General features: G+C 40.2%; 1 protein-coding gene across 6 annotated transcripts; it reads left to right on the plus strand.

Annotated features, from left to right (window-relative positions):
• The first annotated feature begins 1,262 nt into the window (after positions 1-1,262).
• Positions 1,263-20,512, plus strand: kansl3 (KAT8 regulatory NSL complex subunit 3). 6 transcript variants are annotated; one of them, XM_088993613.1, is made up of 22 exons: positions 1,263-1,943; positions 2,410-2,684; positions 2,822-2,992; positions 3,072-3,162; positions 4,841-5,026; positions 5,111-5,239; positions 6,160-6,276; positions 6,570-6,668; positions 8,372-8,443; positions 8,523-8,597; positions 8,688-8,845; positions 8,927-8,990; positions 9,963-10,151; positions 10,303-10,456; positions 11,543-11,620; positions 13,116-13,280; positions 14,719-14,806; positions 15,046-15,173; positions 15,485-15,591; positions 17,616-17,832; positions 18,595-18,713; positions 19,828-20,512. In XM_088993613.1, exons 1-22 carry the CDS (start codon positions 1,905-1,907, stop codon positions 19,828-19,830), a joined length of 2,724 nt encoding a protein of 907 aa, XP_088849739.1. In that variant the 5' UTR covers positions 1,263-1,904; the 3' UTR covers positions 19,831-20,512. The 6 variants fall into 6 exon arrangements, with proteins under 6 accessions (XP_088849739.1, XP_088849743.1, XP_088849744.1 ...); XM_088993617.1 differs by having other exon boundaries at positions 1,263-1,445; XM_088993615.1 differs by lacking the exon at positions 11,543-11,620 and having other exon boundaries at positions 1,264-1,943.
• The last annotated feature ends 133 nt before the right edge of the window (positions 20,513-20,645 follow it).

Below are 20,645 nucleotides of genomic sequence, written 5' to 3' on the forward strand. Positions count from 1 at the left end.
GACAGCTGAAGAAACCTTTTCATCGATGGACTACACAGACGTACTCAAATTCCTGTTACCCATTATTGAAACAAAGTGGATTCCACTGGATTAAGAACACAATATTTTTCCGTCACATAAAATATACATTTAAAGGACAACCGACGTCTCTGGACAAGTTGTGTCCATAATTTGTAAAATCACTTCAAATGACTTCTACTGAGCGTATTTTACAAAGATTCCACCGCTTATAGCTATATTTTACGTTTTAAGACTCGCGCGTAATATTCAGGAAGTCTTGTTTTTGAGTTGGTGACGAGTCTGTACGCGACGTCACTAAAGGACCGCCCTTGAGCGTAAAAAAGACGCATTGTAGCGGTCACGTCAATCATGTCAATGTATTTTGCTGTACCTGTTTGATCAGGGGGCCTTGTGTTGCACCCAAAAGCCGCCAGGAGGCCAGAAGAGGGCGTCCAAGCTCCATATAAGGAATTTATCAGCCTGTGGAAACGGAGGTGGCCACAGGAGGTCGCCATTTTGTGCCTCTTTTTTTTAGTGAGAGATTTTCCCCCAATGTTGCCTCGAAATGGCAAAGATAAATTCTTTAATCGATTGCAAACATGTAGAACAGAACTATTTTAATCATATTTATAACTGGATGTGTAACAAGAAAGCATATTCTCCCAATCTGAAGCCATTGTTTTGATTCACAAGCAATGCAAGACGTCTTGGCGTGACGTCACGAAAAGGGGGCGGGACTTTCTGAAAATGCCCAATTCGCAGCTAAATTTTTTGCAGATTTTGGACACTTTAAGTCATTTTTATTGGTGTTTTGCATTTGACTAAAAATATCATACTGCGTGTTTTGGGTATTTTAGATGCAATAAAACTTTTTCTGATGTCATTTAAAAAAACAAAAAAGTGACGTCGGTTGTCCTTTAAAGCTACTGAACTGAATATTTCCACCTTTTTTCGACCGCCTCGGTTTTTCTTTTCTTACCGAATTTTTTTAAACATGGTTATTTCCTGATTTTAAACATCATTCCAGTTAAAAAATCAAAAGTGACGTCGATTGTCCTTCAAGCAACAAATAAACTAAGGATCCATTTGGGAGCCGAAAGAGCCGTCACTTTATGTTGAGCCGAGCCAAAATAATCGGCTCTGTAAAAAGGGCCGAAATTCCCATCACAACACGCGCCATTACTGGGGTTGCCAGTTCCTCTAGAAAGCAGCCGACAACCTCGTAAGCCAACGCGTTGGTCACCGCGAGGCCTCGAAGAGGACGGTGTTGCCTCTAAATGGCAACATCGCACACAGTCAAAGCGAAAGCAAGCTAACCCCCCTACAGATTGTGTCGTTTGTTTAATTTACATTAATTTCGCCTTAATATGAACACGTTTGTATTATTTGGGCACACAAGAGGACATTGAGCGGCTGAGAGCATAAATGGATCGATAGTCGCAAAGGTGAGCGACATAAAGAGGGGGTTGCTAGCTTTTAGCTTGCTATGCTAACTTTAGCAAGCAAGGCCAACCCACCTACAAGTCACCCACTTTGTTTATGGCGGTTCGTGAGTGTTCAGTAACAGAGCGATCAGCCGTTTGAGTTAGTGGTAGCGTTGCGATCTACGTTCGTCTTACGTTCAAACTTATAAAGCGTTTACGTAACCTCTTCGTTACGATGGCTTTATTTTGACTTTAAGAGCATGGTCGTGCTCGGAGAAGAAGACAAAGCACCTGCATAAGCTTCTGAAGATGGTTTTTGTTGTTTTTTTTTGGTCACTATATCTCACGAACCTGAAATAGTCCGCTCCAGACTTGTTGATCGACGACTAGTTGTATTGTTAAAGACTGTTTAAACGTAATTGTGTGCAGCTGTCATATACACACTTGCTGCATTGTCTTTTAATGCTGAGGGGTTTATAAATGCACAAGCAACGACGTCACGTTCACAAATCCGCGATGGTAAGTACAATAGTTGCTATAAATTATGTTTTCCTATCGTTTTAGTATGAAGAAAATAAGTTATTCTAATGTTAATTAGGACTTTTGTGAATCAATGTGTGTTTGGTTGGGTCGGATTACTGTCACATCACATTCGGCCACGTTTTATGACGTACAGTGTTAGCTAGCTTCCTCCACCTACAAGCGAACATTACTGTATTGTAAAATATAAATAGGAAATGAAAACAAACTGTATTACTGATGTGAAAGCCTAAAAAATTCACTCGTTTAATTACATTTTTGTGTGTGTGTGTGCCTTTAAGTGGCGTGGCCTTTCCAAAGAATGCCTTGTAGCTCTGTCTCTTTCTTTTTCTTCGTAACCCGTCAGAACCATATCGTGAATTCACTTTGAAACAGTAAATGTCAGCAATCTCATAAATAAAGGACCCCTCTGTAAATTGTTTTATACATCATCACTCTCATTTAGCTGAACATCAAGCCCAAGAGGTTGTGGACCCCTTCCCAGGGTCTGCTAAGGCCCGGGAGGAGGATGCATCGCGGTTGGGATAAGGACTACCAGATTTCGGCACGGAAAATGGGCACGTCCTTGCTCTTCCAGCTTTCGGCTCATGATCGGGAACTGGACTTGGTTTGTCTGGACCATAGCTATGCCAAACCATGGAATGCCCATCCGGATGCCAGCAGTGCGCGGCCCACTAGGACGTTATTTGTCACCCCTCGGCGCCAACCAGAAGCCTCTCAGTGAGTTGATCTTTATAGTCTAGCAAAATCTGCCTTGACAGTGAAAATATAAATATAATTGCCCCAGCCCCAAATCCTTTAAAAATGACCATAAGGGCTGTCGAGAATCTTCACTCTGAATGTGTCTTCTATTGCAGAGATTCAGAAACCGTCATCGATGTGGAAACGGTGACCCCCACGCCGGTTCTTCTGTATGACAACCACAAAGCTCAAAGTGTGATGAAGGAATGCGAGCGCCACGTCCTTTTTGCTCGCACCGTTGCGGACAGTCCCCCTCCTCCTGATGACTGGGAGGAACATATAAACAAGTAAGCCAACCCCATGCGGTAAGTCAGTATCGAAACGTGCCTCTATCAAACTGTGTTGACCACCATTTTGTTCTCTCAGGACGATGTGGACCGTCGCACAGACCAAACTGTTTAATAAAGTCCTAAAAGCACTTCAAGCTGAAAGATTAGCCCGCTTGGCCAATGAACATGTAAGTTCCAAGGCCCCGTTGACTGAATTAGGGGTGCGCCTTATTGTCATATTGAGCCACAACTGCACTTGCAACTACTGTCAGCAGCCACCGACTCCATTTTCCCGTCTAGAAGTAACGGCAGCTTCTACTATAGCACCTCATAGTGTGGTGTGCCTTTAAACTGGTATCTATTTATATACAGTATTATATTTGGAAAACTTTTCGTTCATTGAAGGTGCGCCTTATAGTCCGGGTCGCCTGATACAGGTAACATCCGACTTACGACAGAGTTCCGTTCCGACCAAACGGTTATAAGTCAAAATGGTCGTAAGTTGAAATCCATTCAAAATGTTGAATAGAGACTCGCAGTTGAAATGAAACTCTCCCTCTGGTGCCATCACACGGTCGATTGCTGTGCGAGAGTGAGATGCTGACGTGCCGGCCAAAATTGTCGCACACGTTGGCGGCCTGCTAGCGTGTTACGGTGCCAGGCGTAGAATTAAAATTTAAAAATGGAGTCTGGAGGTTGTTGTCGTAAGTACGGGTGGTCGTAAGTTGAGCTGGTCGTAAGTTGGATGTTATGGAAAAAGTTTGAACATACACCATTCATTGGGCGCTTTATACTTTGGTGCACCGTATACACTGGAAAATGGTTATTTTTTTTCTGGAGTGTACACAAGTCACCCAAGCACTTTTACTTCCAATTTTTCACGATGACATAACGTGACCTTAGCAAGTAGCGTGGCTTCTCCTGCTTTCTTTCTGTTAATTACTCCTAATCCCTACGTGAGAACCAAATTTAAGTGTAAGTGTAGCTTACCCGCCGCCATGGAAGTGAGATGATGAAGGCTCCGTTGACTGAATTAGGGGTCGTTACGGTTTCCTTTCAGAATTTGAGCAAGCCATTAGAATGTTTAATCCACAGGTGTCAAAGTCAAGGCCCGCGGGCCAAATCCGGCGCGCCACATCATTTTTTTTCGGCCCGCGAAAGCAAACTTGTTAAATTCCACGATGATTGCTAAAATCGGAGCCAAAATTTCATATTTTTGGATGTCAACCACAATAAAAGTCATTATTCTTGACTTCAGATTTGAAAACGAGTTATTCATTAATTTGCTGTGTGCTCTATATGTAATATTTGAAGGGATTTAAACATTCTAATGGGTTCCCCAAATTCATAACGGCCCTCGAGAGGAAACCATAACTACAATGTGGCCCGCGGCAAAAAAATGACTTTGACACCCCTGGTTTAATCCCTCCACATACTATATACTGCATCTGGCTATCTATTAGATATTTATTAGCTATCCATTAGCTAGCTAGCTATTAGCTGGCTGGCTGTTGGCTATCTGTCTATCTATTAGCTATTTATTAGCTATCCATATCCATTAGCTAGTTGGCTAGCTATTAGCTGTCTAGCTGGATGGCTGTTATGCTATCTGGCTGTCTATTAGCTATCCATTAGTTAGCTAGCTTTCTATCTATTTGAGTTACTTCCGGGTTGAGTGAACGCTGGCGCGTTTGGCTGCCGCTGCTCACCCACAGAAAAAAACTTATCGTGTGAATGTAAAGTGACCTTGAGAGTTTTGAAAGGCGCTTAGAAATGTAATGTATTATTACAATGCTCAAATCTGTATGTGTGTGTGTGTGTGTGTGTGTGTGTTTGTTTGCATGTGTCCGATCCCATTCCCAACAGGCATCCAACGAGCCGATATTACGCCGAATCGCGGTGGACAAATGTGCCAGAAAAGTGCGCCACGCCTTAGCCAGCGTGAACTGGGAAACTAAGCTAACGCAGTGGTTGCACACCACCCTCATCGAATCGCTGAGTCTCGCCATGCTGGCTGCTTACTTGGATGTTCTGCAGACACTCAAAAGCAAGGTGACTTCACGTCAAATTATTGTGCGATTAGAGGATTTGTGATGACGTGTCATTTTCATATTTATTTATTTTTTGTCTCGGAAGTTGCCTACGCTGATCGACAGAATGCTACTTCCGGCCTCCAAGACGGGTTCTCCCAGCGCCGAGGCCCTTTCACTCCTACTGAAACGTCCGTGGGATCCGGCTGTTGGAGTTTTGTCTCAAAACAAGCCGGTATAATTCAACACTTCATTAAAGGACAACCGACGCCCCGGACAAGTTGCGTCCATAATTTGTAAAATCACTTCAAATGACTTCTACTGAGCGTATTTTACAAAGATTCCACTGCGTATAGCTATATTTTACGTTTTAAGACTCACGCTGAATATTCAGGAAGTCTTGTTTTCGAGTTGATGACGATGCCCTAAATGATGTCACGGAGGGAACGCCCCTGAATGACCAAGCGACGCCCAATGCATTTTGGACACTTTTTTTCGTCTGAAAACACAGTGTTGATCGCGAAATTAGAAGGAAAACTACATAAATAACGCGATGGTGAATCGTGTGTCGCACCAAGACTACCAATTGCGGTAAAATGCATAAAGAAGGTGTTAAGTTGACACAAATTCCCAGCGGACAAATCAGCCCATTTCCAACGGAGCTTGTTCGCCATCTTGTGCATTTTCTGGGACGCTACATTAGAGTCCGGACGGCTCGAATTGAGACCGAAGGACTTCTTTAATCGATTGCAAACATTTATGCTTTCCTCTTCAGAACTATTTGAATCATATTCATAATTGGATGAGGAACAAGAAAGCATTTTCTCCGAATCTGAACTCCCTGAAGCCATTGTTTTGATTCTGGAGCAAGGCAGTGTGTGACCAATAGTGATGTCACGAACAAGGGGGCGGGACTTTCTGAATATCCCCAGTTCCGAGCTCATTTTGTGGCCATTTTGGGACACCAAGTCATTTTTATTGGTGTTTTGCATTTGACTAAAAATATCAGCCTGCGTGTTTTAGGTATTTTAGATGCTATAAAACGTTTTTCTGATGTCAGTTAGAAAACAAAAAAATGGTGTCGGTTGTCCTTTAAACTTCATTATTCATTAACACACCCTCAAGAAAATAAATCCTTGTTGTTCAACGTTCCAGAGCAAGCTTCCCGGCTCACCGCTCATCTTAATAGCACCGTCAAGCCCGACCAATCCGGCCGTGTCCACATCACGACGGATGCGATTCTGGCAGTCGCAGCTTTCTTGTTTTGGCAAGGTGTGGCCGTGTTTAGTCTCACGTGTTTGGTCTCACGTTTGACTCTCATAACAAGTCATTCTGCTCCCGTTTTGTCTCTCTGAAAAATGCTGATAAACGACCGTTTGTGTGTGTGTGTGTGTGTGTGTGTGTGTGTGTGTGTGTGTGTGTGTGTGTGTGTGTGTGTGTGTGTGTGTGTGTGTGTGTGTGTGTGTGTGTGTGTGTGTGTGTGTGTGTGTGTGTGTGTGTGTGTGTGTGTGTGTGTGTGTGTGTGTGTGTGTGTGTGTGTGTGTGTGTGTGTGTGTCTGTGTCAGGTTATCCCCATACACACCCATGTCACCAGCGGCGCCAATATCGGCATTACGCAATGTCTGGAACACATGCTGGGAACAGTTCGTGCTAAGGTTATTGAGGTAGAGAAGATTGTGTTTTTCTGCTTTTTTTTTCAGGGGTTGTTGGGGGGGTCACCTTTCTATTTGTGTTGTCTATTGTATCTTTCAAAACATTATTTTGCTTTATTCTACGCTTCAACCTTAACTCATTCGCTGCCATTTCCCAATTTATTCAGGAATTGAAAAGTGTGACGTTGGAGAGCCATTCCACATTTTTTTCTGTTTTTGTTTTTCTTGTGGAGGTGCTGATAAAGTGCTGGTCAGACCTCCGGAAATATTTTTCCCTTCCACGAGGGGGGAAGCATTTCCCGTTTGTCCATGTCAGTACTTTGTTACAGCTTCAGCTGTTGTTAAAATGCTATATAAATCAATATGTATGGATTGGATTGGATTTTGTACATCTGACCTAATTTCAAGCTCAGATAACTCCATACCCATATAACTTAGCAATTAACTGTTTTTTTCTGATTAAAGAAGATAGTCTCAGGTTTCTTGTGCTGAATTGAATGTTTCTGTAAAAGTGCTATATATATCAATATGTATTGTATATTGTACAGCCACCCCCATTTCAAGCTCAGATAACTCCAGACGCATACAACTTAGGAATTAACTCATTTTTTTCTGATTAAAGAAGAGATTCTAAGGTTTCTTACGCTGAATTGAATGTTGATGTAAAAGTTATATATAAATCAAAATGTATTTTTTACAGCCACCCCCATTTCAAGCTCGGATAACTCCAGACCCATATAACTTAGCCATTAACTCTTTTTTTCTGATGAAAAAAGAGTAAGATTTCTTGCACTGAATTGAATGTTTATGTAATAGTGCTATATAAATCAATATGTATTGTATATTGTACAGCCACCCCCATTTCAAGCTCAGATAACTCCAGACGCATACAACTTAGGAATTAACTCATTTTTTTCTGATTAAAGAAGAGATTCTAAGGTTTCTTACGCTGAATTGAATGTTGATGTAAAAGTTATATATAAATCAAAATGTATTTTTTACAGCCACCCCCATTTCAAGCTCGGATAACTCCAGACCCATATAACTTAGCCATTAACTCTTTTTTTCTGATGAAAAAAGAGTAAGATTTCTTGCACTGAATTGAATGTTTATGTAATAGTGCTATATAAATCAATATGTGTTGTATTTTGTACAGCCGCCCCCATTTCAAGCTCAGATAACTCCAGACCCATATATTTTGGGAATTCACTTTTTTTCTGATGAAAGAAGAGTCTAAGGTTTCTTAACGCTGAATTGAATCTTTATGTAGTCCTAACCTCAATATACTGTGGGTCATGCAATTTGAAAACCCTGGCACTGGAGTGGACACATTTTTGCACATTGTCTGGCATTGAATGAGTTAATAAGATGATAATTGATCTTTTTGTACATTACAATTTATTCTATTCTATTTGTGATTTTATTTATTATATGCTTGTCTGTGACTAAAGTGTCCTTGAGTGCTTTGAAAGGCGCTTAAAAGGAAATGTATAATTATTATTATTATTACATTTTGCCATGAGCCTATATAATTCATGCTTTACAGTTAGAGCATTAAATTGATCTACATTATGATGCAATATATAAAAATGTGAATCTGGCCTCCATCGCTTCACCAGGATAAATAAAGGTTGAATGAATGTTGACGAAATTCCACCATGCACAATTTCGATATTCCTGCAAGGATCGACTGACTGCCCTTGTTAAACCCACAGGTTCGCAGGCACTTCCCCCACAAACCCATCATCTTGGTCGGCTGGAATACAGGCGCGCTCATAGCCTGTCATGTAAGGTTTCACGTATTTTCCAATTTATTGTAGTTTTCTGTCGTGGGTTTAATCTGATTTCATGGTGACTACTCGACAGGTTTCCCTCATGGAATACCTCACCGCTGTCGTTTGCCTCGGGTTTCCCCTGCTCACGGTCAACGGTCCACGAGGGGTCAGCTTTCTATATTTCCTTAAATATGATTTTTTTTTTCTGCTCATTTATTGTACTGACTTGTCCATATCTTATGTGTGTGACTCCCAGGATGTAGACGACCCATTGCTGGACATGAAGACCCCAGTATTGTTTGTTGTCGGTCAGAACGGTCTGCAGTGCACCGTGGAAGGAATGGAGGAATTCCGAGAGAAACTGAGGACCGATAACAGCATGGTGGTTGTGGGAGGGGCTGACGATAACGTCAGGTGAGGTCTCGTAAATTCATTCATAGCCGCCAGGGTCAGTCCCGTTATTATTATTATTATTATTATTATTATTTTTGACAGAATCAGCTCGGCGAAAATGAAATCTGAGGGACTGACGCAGACGATGGTTGACCGCTGCATTCAGGTGGGTGCTTGCAATGTGTTTCTTCCTGTTTTTTTTTTGTGCTTTCTACAGTTCTATCTATCCATCACTTTCATGTTTTCAATTTTTTATTGATGTCACTTTTTCATTCTTTCATTTTTTTCTCCATTTTATCATTCTTTCATTGTTTCATTATTTCATGTTTTCATTTTTTTCTTTTTCATATTATCATTTGTCGTTTTTTTGTTATTTAATTTGTTCATTTTATTCATGTTTTCCTTTTTTTCATTTCATTGTTTTCATTCTTTCGTGTATTTCATTCTTTCATTTTTTTCATTATTTAATTTGTTCATTTTTGTTTTAATTTTTTCTTTTTTTTCATTTTCATTTTTTTCATTCTTTCATTGTTTTCATATTTTCATTCTTTCATTTTTTAAATTCATTTTTTCTTTCATTTCTTCATTGTTTCTTTTTTTCATTCTTTTTTCATTCTTTTACTTGTTATTCTTTTCATTATGTCATTTTTTTTCATTTTTCATATTTTTTTCGTTCATTTTTTTTTTCTTTTTCATTTTTTCATTTGTTGTTTTTTTGTTTGATTTTTTTTTTTTTTTCCATTGTTTTTCCTTCCTTCATTTTTTTATTATTTCATTTTTTTCAGGATTTAATTTTTTCATGTTTTCATTTTTTTCATGAATTTTTTTTCATTCTTTCATTGTTTTCATTTTTTATTCTTTTGTGTATTTCATTCTTTCATTTTTTCATTATTTAATTTTTTCATTTTTCATTTTTGTTTTCATTTTCATTTTTTTCATTGTTTTCCTTTCATTTTTTTTCTTTCATTTCTTCATTGTTTCTTTTTATTTTACTTTTTTTCCTTTTTGATTGTTTTTCTTTTTTTCATTCTTTTACTTTTTAAATTTTTTCATTTTATTTTCGTAATTTTCATTTATTTAATTTTTTTCATTATTTCGATTTTTTTTCTATTCTTTCATATTTTTCGCTGATCCGCAGGATGAGATTGCAGACTTCCTGTCTGGTGTCCTCACGCGGACAGACAGTCACGGCCGCGGTTCGGGGGAAACGAGGGACCTCGACACAGAGAAGAAGAGGAGGCCTCGACGTGAGTTCCCTTTCGACATGGAGAGGGCACGCTCTTCCTCACCCGCTCTCAGACTCCCGATCTCTCCGTCAGGTTCTGAGGTCAGTTTACTGACCGTTTGAGGTAGGGGTGTTCATCCGAGAGTTATTCACTCACGCCACCATACATATTCAAAGTCACAGATACAGCAGTAGAACTGGATTCTATGGAGAGCCACTCGTCTGTAAATATCCCTTTTGTTTTGTTCGACAGGATTTGTCCAGTGTCTGCAGCAGTCCTACTTCAAGTCCCAAACCCAAGCTTGGTCTGTCTCCAGCGCAGAAGTCCAGTCTGATCACCGCCACGCAGTTACTAAAGACCCACATGCAACGATCTGGCGCTGCGATGTCACACAAGCAAGCTCAAGGTTGGTAGAGACTGCCATTAACTCATTCACTGCCATTCCAGAAATTATTTGGGAATTGAAAAGCATGACGTGGAGCGCTATTCCCAAATTTGTTCGGGTAGTTTTTTGTTTTCTTATTTTTTTTTTTTTTCTTGCGGGGATGCCGATAAAGCGCTGGTCAGACGTCTGGCAATGGTTTTCCCTTCCACGAGGTGGCATCATTTACCTTTTGTCCATGTTAGCGCTTTGTTACAGCTTCAGATGTTGTTAAAGCGGTCTATAAATCAATATGCATTGTATTGTATTTTGGACATCTGCCCCCATTTTAACCTCATAACTCCAGATCCATGTAACTTAGGAATTAACTCTTTGTTTCTTGATGAAAGAAGAGTCTAGGGTTTCTAACACTGTATTGTGTGTTTATGTAGTCCTAAAACTCAATATTCTGTGGGTCCTGCAATTTTATAATAATAATAATAATCTATTTCATTTCCAAGCGCCTTTCAAGGTCACTTTACAGTCATCGGATAAAGTGTTTCTGTGCGTGAGCAGTGGCAGCCACACGCGCCAGCGTTCGTTCAACCCGGAAGTAACTTAAATAGATAGAAAGCTAGCTAATATATAGCTAATAGCTAACTAGATAGCTAATATATAGCCAGCTAGACAGATAGCAAATAGATAGCCAGCTATATAGACTGCTGGATAGCCAGATAATAATAATAATAATAATAATACATTTAATTTCCAAGCGCCTTTCAAAACTCTCAAGGTCATTTTAGTCACAGGATAAAATGACAAAAACCCTGGCACTGTGGTGGACACATTTTTGCACATCATCTGCCGGTGCAGGAGTTAAATAGCACATTTTCACATGTGCAAAGGTTTTTGCTCCTTTGATCCAAGTTGGTAATGTCATCTAAAACATGGGGTGGAAAACTGAAAAAAAATTGAGGATGACATCACAAAGAAAACGGAATGTTCTCCGAGGAACCAGCAAGGAAGATGCAATTTGTATCTAAATTTTCGTGACTGAAATACTCTTGTCTCCTTTTCCACAACTTTCCTCTTTGGCCTCCATCTCTTTTTCTTCTCCCCATTCATTCACAGCTCAGTTTGCTGCTTTTATGAAACAAAACATGTTTGTGAGGAAAAACCTTCCTCCTGGTACTCCTCCTTGTATTTTCGGTAAGTGGCTATCCCTCTTTTCTCTGTCCTCTCTTTTCATCCTCCTTCCTCTCTTTGGTTTCCGCTGCTCTCATCTGGGTTTCCACAATGACAAGAAACGGTCACAGAAAGTCAGTTCTTCAGATGCGATGTCAGGGAATTTCTTGCGCTGCGCTCTAATAGACCGCAGACCTCAAAAGCACCGAGTGTTGATAATTCCTTCATCAAAAAAGAGGTAGTGCCAGTGGGTTGGTGCTTTGATACCACATTAACTCATTCGCTTCCATTCCCAAATTTATTCGGGTATTGAAAAGCATGACATGGAGCGCGATTCCAGAATGTGTTTATTTATTTATTTATTTATTTATTGGGGGGGGGGGGGGGGGGGGGGGGGGGGGGGGGGGGGGGGGGGGGGGGGGGGGGGGGGGGGGGGGGGGCGATAAAGCGCTGGTCAGACCTCTGGGAATGCCTTTCCCCTCCCACAAGGGGGCAGCATTTGCCTTTTTTACAGCCGCCCCCATTTCAAGCCCAGATAACTCCAGATCCATATAACTTAGTAATTAACTCTTCTTTTTCTTGATGAAAGAAGAGGGTCTAAGGTTTCTGACGCTGCATTGAATGTTTATGTAGTAATAATACATTTTATTTTGTAAGCGCCTTTCAAAACTCTCAAGGACACTTTACAGTCACAGGATATTTTTTCTGCGGGTGTGCAGCGGTAGCCACATGGCGCCAGCATTCACTCAACCCGGAAGTTCTTTCATTATTGGAATGAATAAACAAACCTATACATAAATATATACAAACAAATAAATCCATCCATAAATACATAAATGTATACAAACAAATAAATACATAAACAAAAACTTAAATAAATACATATATAAATACACATAAAAAATACACGAATAAATACATATATAAATACATATATTAATACAAAAAATATTTATATATAAACAAACAAATAAATACACAAACACTTAAATACATATATTAATACATAAATTAATACATATATATATATATATATATATATATATATATATATATATATATATATATATATATAATACATTTATGTAGTCCTAAAACTCAATATTCTGTGGGTCCTGCAAGTTGAGTGAAAATGACAAAAACCCTGGCATTGGAGTGGACATGTTTTTGCACATCGTGTGCCAGTCAATGAGTTAATAAGATGCCAAATGAATTCATCATGATCTATTTGTACATTACATTTTGTCATGATTACACTATATAATTAATGCATATAATTGATCCACATTATGATGCAATATACAATCTTTCATTAAGTATTATTATTAAAAAGGCCATATGTGTTTTTTTTCCATGCCCAACAGCCTTGCTTTCAAGAAAAAATGTAATCTCCATTACTTTGGAAAGGTTTTTTTAGTTGATTTTTGATTCATCAATCCACATTCAATTTATCCTTCTGAATAAATACAAATAAACACAATGACATCCCTTCATAAACCCACCGTATCCTGTTCTGCAGTGACAAGCGATCAAATGGAGGCCCTGGACAGAGACGAACTGAGACCTCGAGGCAAGAGGCGCCTCACCCCCAGCCCCACCCCGAGCAAAGTCTCAAAGCGGGCCAAAATCAAGGTCACGCTTCTTTCCCAAAACGATTCGGTTGGGTCTACCATCAGTCCGGAAGGTACAAATCAACATTATCTTTACCTATGTAAACCAGCCCTCCTAACATCGTTTTTTTTCCTTTGTACATTACACTACACGCTTTTATTAGTCTCGCAGTGGAGAAATTTACATTTCACAGCAGCAAAGTGCTGAAAGTAAGAGGAAAGGAAGAAGTAGAATTTGAAAAACAAAATACAGGACCTGCTGTCAAGGCAGCCACTCTCGTGGCGCCATCTTGAATTAAAAAAAAACATGTGACACAACACAAAAACACAGTCATTCAATTTTAAGCACTTCCTGCACCCTCTTTGTCATATGAGGCAGTTCTACATGAAAGTGGAGAGGATCAAAGCGTCCTTTTCAACAGTGAACGTGTCATTGCGAAATGTGCACGTCTGCTACAAGCTAAATGTTACGATGAAAGCCAACACAAAGTTGTAGCATCCATTGAAGAAAAGAGATTGTTGTCTCACATCCCACGTAAATCCGCTTCAATTCCAAATCGGCACTCCGTGCTGACACTCCTCAAGCCATGCGTCTTTCCCCTGAAAAAAAGCGGGCCTGTGAAAATGTTGCCCATTACAGGCGCAAAAAAAAGCACAATCGCATCCACAGCTCTCCAGCGATGACAGTCAAAAACAGTGCTGGCACATTCGTGCTGCCGAAAAGACGCAACCGCTCAGCAGAGTCTCCTACTTGGGATACTTTGGAATTACGAAAAAAAATCCCACACTTTTGACTTTGTTGCCAATTATTTTCCTTTTCTTTATTTATGTACAGTGATACCTCAGTTTACAAACCCCTTAACGTTCATACTTTTCGGTTTACGAACGTTAAATTTAATTAATATGGACTCGTTTCAACTTTGATAGTTCAATAGCAGAGTGTAGACTGCAAGGTTAAAATATCCCATCAATCAGGCTCCACAAATAACCCGCACAAGCCATCTGTACACTTGATGCAAAAAGATATCAACCCAGCTAAACAACACAATTGATGAGGAACTAGGTAAAATTATCGCAGAGAAAGAGAAATTCCTCAAGATGGTGAAAGAAGCCTCCATTCCTCATCAAGTGTTTAATGCTGATGAAACCAGCCACTCCATTCCATCAAGCCATCAATGACCATCACAAAGGTCCATAAAACGACTTTATTATACAGGACGGTTTATTTATTTATATAATTATTATTCCATAGCAAATTTATTATACATAAAAAGTGGTATATTTTGTGGCCTAGAAAATTAGAAAGTAAAAAATTATGTTTTATGGGGACCTGTGAACGGATTATTCTCATTTTAATGGTTTCCTATGGGAAATGTTTTTTTGGGATACACACTTTTCGCCTTACACACTCTGTTTTGGAACCAATTAAGTTCGTAAGCCAAGGTATCACTGTATTTATTATTATTTTAAGTGTACCAATGCAATTTTGACCTTGACGTTGTCCTTGTGCAGTGGGTGCTTCTTCAAAGCCCTTAGCCGTGACAATGGGACAAACTGTGCCCGGAGCAGTAGAGCTCTCCGGACTTCTCACCGGCCAACGGTAAGCTAGTTTGCCCGATTGTACATTAGCCATAATAACCAGTAGAGTACTCAACTCCCTAATCCCAACCATGCCCCATTACCACCTAGCAAACAAACAAACCAAAAATTGCTATTCTGGTGCAAAAGGGGCTGTTGCGCACTATTTAAAAAAAAATAAAATAAAAATAGACTTTTGACCACAGAGCACTTTTCTGAGGTGGCTCTTGAGTAGACTGGTGGTTATGTGTGTCGCTGCAGGTCTGCTAGTCTCTCAGAGGTGTCTGGTACCCTGTCCTCAGGCTCCAGCTCCTTCAACAGCGCGCAGCCTTGCACGGTGTCAGGGTCGTCCGCACCGATCCAGGCGCAAACTCCGGCTACTGCCCAAGGTATCTTTGCCCTGCCCCTCCCCCCCTCGCCCTCATGCTAGCATCTGTGCCATTATAGCTTCCCCGCCGTGCAGTGCTAATATAGCATTAGCACCCCCCCAAATGCGCTTCTGGCCATTTTGAACTCACTGTATGTGAGTATTTTTAACCAAAGGTTAAAAATCACATTTTACACCATCGCTGTGTGTCACTTGTCCACGAATTTACCCCATTTGAAGTTTGATGTGAGTGGTGTGTGCCCACCCCACTTTGAGGTTACTTTCCGACGTTTTTCTAGGACATATTCTGATATTTATATCTTGTGTGCGCAGCATCTTCCGCCAGCAGTTTGCTCCAAGGCCTAAGTTTCAGTCTTCAGGAGATCGTCACCAAAGCACCTAGCTTGCCCTTTGCGGAAGCCTGCGCTGGAAGCACACAGGTATGACTGTTGTTCAACATATGGTCTGTGGGCCGCATACAGGCCCCGTTCTGTGTCAGCCCATGGATTATTTATTTCCCCCTTGAGTTTCCTCTTGTCAATATGCTTACAAGGAACTATGATGCCATTGATTGGAGTAAAAAAAAAAAGACCTGTATAGGATAGTTGTCCATGTTAAGAGCTTTGTTACAGCTTCAGTTGTTAAAGCGCTATATAAATCATTATGTATTGTATCGTATTGTGCACATGGACAAAAAACGTTCATATTGGATTAGCCTGTATTAGTGTCACAGTAAGAAAAAAAATACATTTCACAGCAGCAAAGTTATGGAAGGAAGAGGAAAGGAAGAAGTAGAAAAACAAAACACAAGAGCTGCTGTAAAGGCAGTCACTCTCGCAGTGCCATCTTGAAGTCAAAAGAAGAAAATATAACAACACAAAGACACAGTCATTAAATCTCAAGCACTTTCTGCGCCCTCTTTGTTGTACAAAGCAGTACTAGATGAAAGATGAGAGGATCAAAGTGTCCTTTTCACCAGTGGATCAGGGACGTCATGGGGAAATGTGCACGTCTGCTACAAGCTAAATGTTGAAAGCAAACACAAAGCTGTAGCATCTATTGACGAAATAGATTGTCTAACATCTCCTGTGTAAATCCGCTTCAATTCCAAGCCGCGACAGTTGCAAATACACATCGGCGCTCTGCGTTGACGCTCCTTTCTTTTCATCTCATTCTTTTGAATGAGAAAACAACGTAAGAATAAGAACAATAAAATACACAAACCAAAATTGACCAATGATATTTTTGAAATTTTGATTTGACAGAAATATTCACAAATCAACAACAGACAGAGAGTAAAACCATTCTCCAAAAAAGAAAATCTGACTTTTTTTTTTTGTACTCTATTCCCCGCCCCCAGTCTTCAGTTAAAGCCACGTGATTGGTCAAAAACGCAGCAGCGAGGGGAGGTGGTTTAAACATTTCAAGAGACAGGCAGAGGACAGAGAGAGTGACAAAATGGATAGAAAACAGTGAAATTTGGACTCATGTCAACGTTGATAGTTCAAAGGCGGAGTGTTGACTGCAAGGTTAAAATTCCCATCAATCAGGCTCCACAAATAACCCGTACTAGCCATCAGTTCAATTTGAAATGAAATGACAAGCAAGGGAACCAGCTATAAATGATGTTTCTAGTGTGTCTGCTTGCATCTGTTGCTGTTGCAATATCACAACTTCCAAGATGTACAACCCAGAGCTCCTTGAGACACTTTATGCAAAAACCTATCCATTCCATGAAGCCATCAACGACCATCTCAAAGGTAAATAAAATGACTTTATTATACTGTACAGTTTATTTCTTTAATTATAATTCCATAGCACATTTCTCATTCATAAAATAAGTTATATTTTGTGTAGTTTTAAGGCTTAGAAAATTAGAAAGTAGACCTGGGAACGGATTATTCTCATTTTAATGGTTTCCTATGGAAAATTATTTTTTGGGATACACACTTTTCGCCTTACACACTCTGTCTGGGAACCAATTAAGTTCATAAGACAAGGTATCACTACTAAATTATGTCCAAGGCTAGATGTCCTAGATGACAGTTTAACAGGCTGTGTCTGTTCAATCCAGATTGACCCATGGTTTCTGTGCTTTCATTGTGTACTCGAGTCACACGTTCACTAAGCATATACAGTAAAGTCTCGTTATATCGATATTCTTGGGAGTCGGAAAAAATATCGATATAACCGGACTATCGATATATCTGATCCTACGGCATGTAAATATTCTCCTTGCGTTCATAGAAATAGTATCGTAATAAGCAGTACTATCGATATAACAAGACTTTAGTGTAACATGAAAGTTTCAAATATGATAACTTCTATTCTGTCTAATCTCTATCAACCTCTGTATGTCATACATATTAGCATATTTGACAATAAAGCTGACTTTGACTTTGATTTGACGTTTGCGAAAGTCCAAATTTTGGACATTTAACAACATGGCCGTGCCATTCTCCAGACGTTCTGTGGCAAGCCGCAAGGTCAGATCTTGAGCGTCGTCTCTTCTACCACCACCAACTCCACCAATAGCAGCACTCTTCTCCGCGCCGTCCCCGTTGTCACCGCAGGGGGCGTGGCCAAAACCAACGCTATCCACCAACTCCTCACAAATGGCGGATTGGCCAAACTCGCCAGCGGTTTGCCCGGCTTGGCCCACGTCACCAACCAGACTGCCGGTATGTCTCGAACTGCCAAAGGGCGACGTCCGCGGTGAACGCCAGCGCTTTTTCATCCCGACATTCGCTGAGCAAGGATTTTTTTTTTTTTTTATGTAAGAGAGACAACTTTGATGACCAAGACGGCCATTTTAGAGTACAATTGAATTTGTACAGTGACACCTTTATAAAAAGAAAAATCCAAGCGATTTTGCGGTGTTTGTTTTCCATGCGCCATTCAGGGGCCTTCATTTTAATATATGAAGCTATATGTGAGAAAATATGTCTCTGTCAAAGGTAGTCAACTATTTTTGCTCTTGGAAAGACAAATGCTGAAACGGCCATTTTGTTGTTTTTTTTTTTGTTTTTTTTGTTTTTTCATCATGCCATACGCCATTTTGTATTTTGTAAACGTTCCATTCAATCACCCTTCATTGTAATGTCCATAAATGCCACAAATGCTGACATGTATTGCACATGACGCAAACCTCTGTTCCTGTTGCAATAAAAACTGGAATCATACTGGCTGTTAAATGCTTCTGTCCCCACCCCACTTTCCACTTTTGTCTTCAGTTTCAACTCCATTCCCCCCCCCCCCCCCCCCCCCCCCCTAAACTAAACCTGACGCATTTGCTGTAAATCTCATTTCTTTGTCAAGGTGCCAGTTTGACTTGCATGGAACAGTAAGACCATTCACATCCTTTTTTATTTTTTTTTTTTTTTTGTCTTGCATTTTATTTCGCTTGTCAATTCCCGCTTGATTTAATTCTATCTTGTCATTAGGGCAGAAAGCCCCTACGTCCATAACGGTGATGCTTCGAGGAGCGCAACCCGCAAGCAGAGTGGGATCGCTTAGCCAAGATGCTGAGGTGACGCCCGCTTCCCACAAGAGTGAGACTCAGGTGCGTCTTGTTTTGTTGTCTTCAAACGTTCGAGGTTGCGGTGATGCGTTCAATGACGCAGTGAAGGCGTCTCGTGTCATTTTATGAGCCGCAATAAAATATTTATACAGAAAGTTACTCCGATATAGAATTCTTTTGTTGGCGAACATGTCTGGATCATATACAGAAAAGTATTGCTTTGTGCTGGTTTTATTTTGGTAGGTATCAACTTCCTGTTTCATTCCCGTTGCCTTGATGGGTATTTTGTGAGTCATGTTGTGCGTTTCAATTCATCTGAAATTGCCTTAAAAAAAATTATAAAATCAAGCGCTGTTTTATATGATAGAAATGCAAGATGTTTTGAAAGCTCATTTGTCAGGAATTGATTATTATTGTTAACTCATTCACTGCCGGATGATCTGCAAAAATGTTTCCACTCCAGTGCCAGGTTTTTTGTCACTGTCACTTGAATTCCAAGACCCACAGAATATTGACTTTTAGGACTACATAAACATTCGATTCAGCGTAGGAAACCTTAGGCGGTCTTTCATCAGAAAAATAGTTAATTCCTAAATTATATGGGCCTGTAGTTATATGAGCTTGAAATGGGGGCGCCTATCCAAAATACAACGCAATACATACATATTGGTTTATATTGCACTTTAACAACAGCTGAAGCTGGAAAAAAAGCGCTAACAGAGGGGCGGGGGGGAAGGAATTTCTGTACCCTTGTGGAAAGAAAAAACATTGCCAGAGGCCATGGCCAGCGTTTAATCGCCACCTAAGCATGAAAAAACAAATTCGGGACTGGCGCTCTGTCATATTTCCAATTCCCGAATAAATTTGTGAATGAGTTAATGAATAAATAGTTTTCAAATTTGGCTGTAAAAAAAAATGGGAAAAAAATTGAAATTTTGGTTCAGACTTCAGAAAGCATGAAATTTCCCAAGCTTGATTTGCTTTCACAGGCCGAATAAAATGATGTGGCGGGCCACATTTGGCCCCCGGGTCTTGACTTGGACACCTGTGTTTTAAGCAATGACCACTGAGATTAATTTGCTTTAAAAAATACAAATAGAAAACACCCACAGTGTTGCTGCATGATTTAAATTCATATTCCTCTCTTTTCTTACAGTAATCAACTTTTTTGCTGCTCCTTACAAGTGAGCTCAACACCCAAACGGGACCGACCGGCGTACTTAAGAGATCCCGAGCAACCGCGGCCCTCTTTCAACAACCCTTCGTCTGCTTATAACTTCACTTAAAGGACAACCGACGCCTCCGGACAAGTTGTGTCCATAATTTGTAAAATGGCTTCAAATGACTTCTACTGAGCGTATTTTAATAAGATTCCATGGAATACAGCTATATTTTACGTTTTAAGACTCACGCTGAATATTCAGGCAGTCTTGTTTTCGAGTTGGTGACGAGTCCGTACGTGACGTCACTAAAGGAACGCCCCTGACCGAGAAAGCGACACACAATGCATTTTGGGTACTTTGTTTGGTCTGAAAACTTTGTGTTGATGGCAAAATCAGAAAGAAAACACATAACACAATGGTGAATCGTTGTGTGTTGCACCAAGACTACTATTTGATACTAGTTGACATAAATTCCCAGCAGGCAAATCAGCCCATTTCCAACGGAGCTTGGGCGCCATCTTGTGCATTTTCTGGGACGCTACATTGCAGTCCAGACGCCTCAAAATGACACGGAAGGACTTCTTTAATCGATTGCAAACATGTATGCTTTCCTCTTCGGAACTATTTGAATTATATTCATAACTGCATGAGTAACAAGTAAACATCTCCGAATCTGAAGCCATTGTTTTGATTTTAGAGCAAGGCAAGACGTCCTGGCGTGACGTCATGAACAAGGGGGCGGGGCCTTCTGAAACTCCATCTCCGAGGTCATTTTGAAGTAGTTTTGGGACACTTTAATTCTTTTTTATTA

This window comes from Hippocampus bargibanti, linkage group LG04 (genome assembly GCF_051943395.1).
Source record: "Hippocampus bargibanti isolate YZ-2025 linkage group LG04, ASM5194339v1, whole genome shotgun sequence".
Lineage (NCBI taxonomy): Eukaryota > Metazoa > Chordata > Actinopteri > Syngnathiformes > Syngnathidae > Hippocampus > Hippocampus bargibanti.